We start from the raw sequence: 8,985 nt of genomic DNA, 5'->3' as shown, positions 1-8,985 counted from the left end.
CGTCCGTCTCCCTTGTTTCTTTAAACGTAAGTCTGCCTTTCCTCCTGCCTTCAGGACTCTCTCTACTTGGATGTCCTGCCGACATCCCAAACTTAAATCTGAAATGGAACTCCTGCTCTCCCCCGTCTTCCCCTCGACTCTCCTGCCACCAAAGACACCGCCACCTTCCTCCCGCTCTCACACGCAGTTCAACCTTAAACATTATCCTCAACTCATCTCTTTCAACCCACACCTTTCATCTGCCACAAAATCCTGTCGGTTCCACTCCCTTCAAGGCCCTGCTGAGAGCTCACCTCCTCCAGGAGGCCTTCCCAGACTGAGCCCCTTCCTTCCTCTCCCCCTCGTCCCCCTCTCCATCCCCATCTTACCTCCTTCCCTTCCCCACAGCACCTGTATATATGTTTGTACATATTTATTACTCTACTTTACTTGTACATATGTATTCTATTTATTTTATTTTGTTAGTATGTTTGGTTTTGTCCTCTGTCTCCCCCTTTTAGACTGTGAGCCCAATGTTGGGTAGGGACTGTCTCTATATGTTGCCAATTTGTACTTCCCAAGCGCTTAGTACAGTACTCTGCACATAGTAAGCACTCAATAAATATGATTGATTGATTGATTGATTGCTAGCTCTAGAATCCACCCTTTTCCTCTCCATCCAAACTGCTACCACGCTGATCCAACCACTAATCATTTCCCGCCTTGCTGACTGCAGCCTCCCTCCCTGCCTCCTGTCTCTCCCCTCGCCAGTCCACACTTCACTCTACTGCCTGGACCATTTTTCCGAAAAACCACCCCGTCCACATCTCTCTCCTCCTCAAAAAGCTCCGGCAGTCGTCCTTCCACCTCAAACCCAGCCCTCGGCTTTAAGCCACTCAATCCTATCTAACCTCAATGATCTCCCACTCCAACCCAGCCTCGCACACTTTGCTCCTCTAGCACCAACCTGAAACTCTTATCTCCATCCACGAGAAGCAGCGTGGCTCAGTGGAAAGAGCCTGGGTTTTGGAGTCAGAGGTCGTGGGTTCAAATCCCAACTCTGCCAATTGTCAGCTGTGTGACTGGGCAAGTCACTTCACTTCTCTGGGCCTTGGTTCCCTCATCTGGAAAATGGAGATGAAGACTGGGAACCCCCCCGTGGGACAACCTGATCACCTTGTAACCTCCCCAGGGCTTAGAACAGTGCTTTGCACATAGTAAGCACTTAATAAATGCCATCATTATTATTACTATTATTATTATTTTCTCCCCGCTGCCCCCTGGCCCCTTGCACACATCCTCCTGCTAGCCTGGAACTTGTCCCCCTTCATCTCTGACCGACCACCACTCCCCTGACCCCCCAAATCCTTTTAAAATCATATTTCCTCCAAGCTGCCTTCCCCCACTAACCTCTCATTTCTCCATGCTAGATGCCCTCCCTTCTGCCTTGCCTATGGACTTGGGTCTGTTCCCCTTAAGCACTTTGATACTCAGCCCACCCCAAGCTCCACAGCACTTACCTATCGATCCCCAACCTGTAATTCATTTTAATGTTTGCCTCCCCTCACTAGATTGTAAGCTCCTTGAGAAGGATCACATCTACTGCCTATTGTGCTCTCCCCTGCATTTGGTCCAGTGCTTGGCACATAGTAAATACTTAGCAAATGCCATCATTATCATTATTATTATTATTATTATTAATAAATAATAAATCGACTGACACTGCAGAGGAATGGAACATAGAGGAGGGAGGGAGGCAGACCAACCTAGTATGCAACAATCGAGAGGCGTTGCCGTCTTCAAGTGGAGTCATAGGAAAGACGGGGCACCAAGAAGCAGTTTTGAAAGCCCTTTCCAGTGGCAAAACCATTAAGTGCTATTAACAGCACGGCAAAACCTATTCTTAAGTGTACGGTGTGAAATAGAGAGTCAGTCGGGCAGAAAGCATTTCAACGCCGCCAAGTGCAGGGACAGGATCTGACCGCCCAAAAGCAGCGGCTTAGAAAGTGAAGCACTGCCTCGCATAAACTGCCGGGTGGGAATCAGCTTAAACAGAATAACCTGAGACCAGAACTGAAAGCGCATGCTTTCCGCCTAGTCAGGTTACCAGCCTTTAGCCTTCCAACTGACTACCGGATGGAGCCTGCCCTCCTCCTCTTCCAAAGTCGACTCGAAAATGAGGGATAGGACGATTACAATTCACTATCAGGATACCCAACATTAAGTAATTCTCTTTTATGCAGCTTCATTCTTCTACGTAACATCAGACTTGCAGTCTTTAAAGATGCGGTAAGCTGAGTCCCCAAAACTTCTCTGTCCTTTGATTTTTCTCCAAAGAAAACTGTCTCTAGATTTCCCTGAAAATTTAACACTTACGAACAACTCGGCCGATAGGCTCCTCTTTTCACCTGCTTGCAGACCTCGCTTGAGTTTCCACACTATTCCCCTGCCTGCCATCCTGCTGGATCTAGGGTTTTGACCTAGAGAGAACACAGACAGAATGCAGACATCGACGGCAAAGGAAGGTTCGGGCTGTTAAGGGGTGAGAATGAGGAAACGTTAACATGGCCTAATGGCTGAGGCACCGTTGTTACTAAATACAGCTCGTGAATCCCTTTCATTCAATTGTATTAAGCGCTTGCGGTGTGCAGAGCACTTTACTAAGCCATATACTGGATAACAGAACAACTCTTCCCTCTTTTGTGCCTCACCTTCAGCTACCTGTTAAAATAAAAACTGAGGACAGACCCACATATACAAGATTACTTGCTTTGTCAAATGGTTTTTTTTGCACCTCCGCTCCCCAACACCAAGTCACAAAAATCACACACAAAAAAGTGCACAGTCCTCCCTCCTTAATGTGCTGCGCTTCCAAGCGGGGAGAGCAAATGAGAAATTGTCCAACAGCAATGAGTGGCTTCGTTGGGCCATTCACATTTGATCTTTGGTTTCTATGAAGGCAGACAAGTGGCTTCTAAATCAGCTTCTCAACCTAGATATTCTGATCATTTTTTTTTCAGGGAAGGGAGCCATGGGCAGGGAAATTCAAAAGAGACTGCTCACCTAAGATCCCTTATCTGCGCATAAACTCAAATCTTCCGTAAACCAAAGATTGCCAAATATCAACATGTACTGGCTTGGAGGAGAACTACATGGAAAAGGAAAGCTGTAATGTAGAATACAGGTCACACCCATCTCAAGAATCAAAGCAACATTAAAGCAAGTATGAACTGACAGTCTGGATTATTCCCATGGTCTTGGAAAATTCATCCTAGAGGTGCTATAGCTAAACCTTGCCCTTTCCTACCCTTTCCCAGGGCGCACAAACTGTGGCGAGAACCAAAATGCCCACCGAGATCAGAGGACAAGCTGACTTTTCCACTTCAATAACCACTGCGCTCTATTTTCCCAAAATCGTTTTATTAACAAAAAAGTGCAAACTGTTTCAAACAAAAAATAAACCATGGATGACAGCACTTTCACATTAGGAGCCCAACACGTGGATATGCGAACGGCTTTCGTTAAGTACAAGATGGACACGTAGAGACTCTTGGTATCCGTGCTTGTTCAGTATTTCTCACTCAACTGACTTACAGTGTAGCTTTCACAAACAAGTGTAGCAGCCCGAAACACATTGTAGTAGAACAGCAGGTTTGGCGAACGGTTTCTCCCTGAACTGGTCCAAAACGCACAAAATACAGGAAGAAAACACCCAAGCTACTACTTAGTTCTCATGCGAATCATTCATGGACATTTTTGAACCTTTAAACACACAGAAACTTAAATACAGAAAAAGCTATTAAAAATAAAGGGGGGCGGGGAGCTTTCACAACCAGGGTAGCTCAAGGAATATTGAGGTGGAAAGACGGAATGCGATGGAAGTTTGACTGCCCTACTGTTGGCCATTACGTAAGCATAGGAGTTTACCTGCAAGTGTCACGTGGCTCGAAACAGAACCTCCTCAAGTTTGCCTACTTCATCGCCCAGTTTAAAAGAGGCTGTGGAAAAGCTCCCGAGTGATTTTTCTTTACTCAGTTCTAGACTGTGAGAAGCAAAAATCAGTCACACTCAAGGGGTCCCGTGGGGAGAGCCGCGGCGGGGGGCGGGGAGGAGGGGACCCGTTTAATAGCTGTCCATTTCTTCCAAAGAAGAGCCTTTAGTTTAAGAGAATATGCTCATGAGGAACCTCGTCATTATGGGTGGATTCCAGCTCGTGTTAATTAACTACTAATGTGTTACACTGGATCCGCTAAACACAGATCTTTCAGGAATCTAGGAGGCTGAAGAGCACCAATGGTGAGCAGATGAATGAGTTGCATGCACTGAGCAAGTGAGGAAAATCTGGGTAAAATCACCAGGGAATAGTTCTCTCTAGTTCTACACAGGCTGCATTTGGGGAATGCAGCTACTACATTTATTAAGCTATAGTACTATTATGTTATTCATTATACTGTAGAACTCTTGCCAAATTCACACTTTCAAATGTACTGTCCTACGCGCCACTTGTAACAGTTTCAGGCATGACTTTGCAGTAGGAGATCAGGCAGCAAAAAAAGGTCAAATCCAGGTTTCTGTTTATGATGAAAAACTTCAGCAGCTTCTACAGTGCACTGCAGAGTCAGGACAACTGAGAGAAAGTCGATGCCCTGGATTTGGCAATTACCTTCCATTAGTCTCTTCAGGGGCAAAGCTGAGGTCTTCAGGGCCTATTTGATTGCCTTCGGGAAACACAGAACATGCATCTAAGAACAACCGCAAAAAAAGGAAATTAGAGTTATTTTGGTTTGGTGATTTCTTTTTTAAAGAGAAAGATTTTCCTTACAGAACAATTAACTGTGTTGTATTTTTTAAAAAAGGCATATCTGCCATCCAGTAATACATGACCTGAACAAAGGGCAAGGAAGAATAAGCCTAGTAATAGCAGCCACATATACTGGGTACCTGATTTGGGGCAGGGCACTGGGTTTGATGCTCACGCCGCATAAAATTACAAAGTGACACGTTCCCCACCCACAAGGAGTTTTGTTTCTTCCTTTCTCTTCCCCCCCCCACCCCCAAATCGATATTTGTTAAGCGACTGCTATGTGCCAAGCACTGGGGTAGATACAAGCTAATGAGGTTGGGCGCAAGTCACATCCCACATGGGGTTCAGCCTCAATCCCCATTTTCCAGATGAGGTAACAGAGGCCCAGAGAAGTGAAGTGACTTGCCCATGGTCACACGGCAGACAAGCCCCTTCTTTCCTCTCCCCCTCGTCCCCCTCTCCATCCCCCCGTCTTACCTCCCTCCCTTCCCCACAGCACCTGTATATATGTATATATGGTTGTACATATTTATTACTCTATTTATTTATTTATTTATTTATTTTACTTGTACACTTCTATCCTACTTATTTTATTTTGTTGGTATGTTTGGTTCTGTTCTCTGTCTCCCCCTTTTAGACTGTGAGCCCACTGTTGGGTAGGGACTGTCTCTATGTGATGCCAATTTGTACTTCCCAAGCGCTTAGTACAGTGCTCTGCACATAGTAAGCGCTCAATAAATACGATTGATTGATTGATTGATTGAAGTAGTGGAGCTGGGATTAGAACCCAGGTCCTCTGAATCCCAGGCCCGGCCTCTATCCACTAGACCCCTCTGCTTACACTGTACAAAGGGGGAGACAAACATAAAAACAGAGAGTGGTCAAAAATAAAGTGGACATGTAGGCATGAGTGCCAGAGAGGATGCAAATGCTTTTCTAAATAGCAGAGATAGCTAGAGAGAGAGGATATGGTTTACTGGGTTGGGAAATTGACTGGTGAAAGATTGCTGGAAATGGTGGCATTTAAGGAGGGATTTGAATGTAGGGAGAACAGTGGCCTCTCTGATGTGTGAAGGGAAGGAATTCCAAATCTATCTCCCCATATAGACTAAACTCGCTGTGGGCAGGGAATGGGTCTACTGTTGTATTGTACTCTTCCAAGTGCTTAGTACAGTGCTGTGCATGCAGTAAGCACTCAATAAATACGACAATCTTCTGCCCAAATCCATTCCCATCTCACTTAAGCCCTACCCGGAGGGTGGTACTTTTCCCCGTTCCAGAAGGCCGCAACTTTGGCAGTCTCCTCGACACCCTCTTTCACCTGACGCATTCAGTCTGTTGCGAAATCCTGCCCATATTTTTCTCCATGTTTCCTTGATCCACCCCTTGGCCTCTATCCAGGGTAGGCTTTTCTCTCAAGCTCCTTGCAGGACTCCCTGCCTTCAGTCTCACCCTCTTTCGAGCCACGTGACACTCCGCAGCCCGAATCATTTTTCTAAAATATCATTCCGCACACTTCTTTCCACTCATCAAAAATCTCTAGCGGTTGCCCGTTCTTGTCCTCATCAAGTAGAAACTCTTGACCACTGGCTTTATGGAACGCCCCCTTACTCAACAGTCCTCCTCTTCCACTTCTCCATCAATCAATGGTATTTACTGAGCACTTACTGTGTGCAGAGCACTTTACTAAGCGCTTGGACACTACAATATAATAGATTGGGTAGACATAATCCTGTCCCATAAAGAAGTCAGTGTCCTTCAATGACCTCATCTGAAAAATGGGGATTAAGACTGTGAGCCCCACGTGGGACAGGGACTCTGTCCAACCCGATTATCGTGCACCTACCCCAGCGCTTAGTACAGTGCTTGGAACACAGTAGGCGCTTAAATATTGTTTTGCAAAAAGGATCCAACAGGCTGCAGGGAGAGCCAGACACAAGACATTAGAGATAGGGGAGGGAAATGGCAGAGGAGAAGGACATCTACAGAAGTACTGTGGGGCTGGGGACCGGAACAATCGCTGGGCCTCATTTTTGACTCTCCCGCCTCTGATCCCTTACTCACATCTTGTCTCTTTTCTGGAAATCCCCCAGCTTTAGATCAGCCAAACCGCGACACTTACCATTCTCAAAAGCCCTCCTGAAAATCCACCTCCTCCTTGACAGATTCTTCCTTTTATTTTTAACCGTGTTCTTAAACACGTACGTAATTAAGCACTGGGTTTTTTCCGCCTGCCCATTTTTCCATTCACCTTTTCCTCTTCTCGGCAAATCACTTTCGTATATCTCCGCCAAGACTATAAACTCTTCGAGAGCAGGGAACAGGTCTTTTACTCTACTGATTCTCCCAAGTGGTCAGTAAGGTATCCCCCACACAGAAGGCGCTACAATTTACTGATTATTGGATCTTTCAGGTTCCGAAAGTCATGAGAGACGAGGTACACCCTAGGGTACCTCACCAGTGTTTCCTTATCTCCCTCATTCCCTCCACTCCACCTCCCTTCACCTCAAGGTTGCCTTTTGACATTTCACCACCTCCCCAAAGCTTACTCCAAGTGAAAGCGGAGACTGGAGTAGCAAAACGTGGCTCAGCGGAAAGAGCCCGGGCTTTGGAGTCAGAGGTCATGGGTTCAAATCCCGGCTCCGCCACTTGTCAGCTGTGTGACTTTGGGCAAGTCACTTCTCTGCGGCTCAGATGCCTCATCTGTAAAAGGGGGATGAAGACTGTGAGCCCCACATGGGACAACCTGATCACCTTGTACCCTCCTCAGCGCTTAGAACAGTGCTTTGCACATAGTAAGCGCTTAATAAATGCCATAAAAAAATAAAAATAAAATAAATAAAAACGAGCTACCTCCGCCTTCTCTAACCTCTATTAAAAGGCCCAGCCACCCCGTAAAGAAGTTTCTATTTGAAAGCAAAGTCACACCACCAGGAAAAATATATTCTCTGCGGTGGACTAACTAAGGAGGAGGAAGAAGCGGGTGAAGCTGCGGTGGCACCAGCGGCAACAGGGAATTTTAATGCAACAACCCCTAACTCCAGCCCCCTGGGGTGAAGCCTGCAGACTCCTCTCTCGGGGTAACCATTTCCCACATTTTAAAGCAGCGGTGCCCTCTTTTAAGAGTGCACGCTGCCTCGCGGTGGTCCATTTAAGGGAGTTTTATTTACGGCACTATCCTCATAACGGCCAAGCGGCAGCCATGAAGTCAAGGTCAAGGGGGAGTACTATGATGGGGCACTAATCCAATCCAGCCCTACCCCTAACTCCTTATCTACCACTGAAACAATGGTTGGCCACAACGCTTTTACTAAAAAAGGAGTCTCAAGAATGCAACTGCCATCTGGGCCGGATTAATGCAGGGACTGTAGGGGCTGCATTCCAATATCTCAGGCTAAGGTGGTCCCTGCAAAAATAAATCCACCATCATATATATATATATATATATATATATATATATATATATATATATATATATATATACACACATGCATATTTATGAAATGTATGGCCTGTGATTTAGTACATATTTAACAGACGTTTTAAGAGAAGAAGTAGCGAGGCCTAGTGGATAGAGTCAGAGTTCTAATCCAGGCTCCGCCACTTCTCTGCTGTGTGACTCTAGGCAAGTGTCAACTTCTCTGGGCCTCAGTTCCCTAATCTGTAAAATGGGGATGAAAACTGTGAGCCCCGTGTGGGACATGGACTGCGTCCGACTAGATTAGCTCTTATCGACCCCAGGGCTTCAGACAGTGCCTGGCATACAGGAAGTGCTCAATACCATGAGGGGGAGAAGAAAAAAAAGATAAGAAGGAAGAAGTAGGCTATTTTGAGTTAAAACTGATTGTTCATGTTTTAAGAATGAAATGGAGCCAGAGAAAGGCTTTAATCTAATTAAAAGGCAAGGAACACATAGCGTGATGAGCCTTGATCCCTTAATTGGGGCCGTTTTGTTTAAATTAGCCAAAGCACTTGTAAACAGAGGCCCCGGCAGGCCTAGGAAACGGCTACTCTGATCCAAACTACCATGTTATTGAAGAAATGTCCAGACTGTTATTTAAAAGGTAAATTTCCAGACACTAGAGTGAGTTTAATTTAGGACATTAGAGGCATTAGGGGCATATTTACTTTCACTCTATTCAGGAATGATGCTGTGGTCACTCCTAAGGCTTAGAGAGAGAATTCCCCATCATCTTCCACCC

General features: G+C 45.8%; 1 protein-coding gene across 3 annotated transcripts in view; it reads right to left on the bottom strand.

The window, feature by feature from the left end:
- Positions 1–2,431: 2,431 nt before the first annotated feature.
- The window catches only part of TRIM37 (tripartite motif containing 37), a 63,452-nt gene continuing 56,898 nt past the window's right edge, over positions 2,432–8,985 (bottom strand). For 2 of the 3 annotated variants that reach the window (XM_038758761.1, XM_038758762.1), the window contains exons 24-25: positions 4,643–4,721; positions 3,381–4,021 (exon numbers count right to left, since the gene is read on the bottom strand). In XM_038758761.1, coding sequence (XP_038614689.1) covers positions 3,916–4,021; positions 4,643–4,721 — 185 coding nt within the window. In that variant the 3' untranslated portion in view covers positions 3,381–3,915. Of the gene's footprint in view, positions 2,460–3,380; positions 4,022–4,642; positions 4,722–8,985 lie in introns of those variants that run through there. The other variant, XM_038758763.1, reaches the window with a different exon arrangement.

Source organism: Tachyglossus aculeatus, chromosome 17 (genome assembly GCF_015852505.1).
Source record: "Tachyglossus aculeatus isolate mTacAcu1 chromosome 17, mTacAcu1.pri, whole genome shotgun sequence".
In the NCBI taxonomy this organism is placed as follows: Eukaryota; Metazoa; Chordata; class Mammalia; order Monotremata; family Tachyglossidae; genus Tachyglossus; species Tachyglossus aculeatus.
Note: the sequence above shows the minus strand (reverse complement) of the source record. Positions and strands in the feature narration are given on the sequence as shown.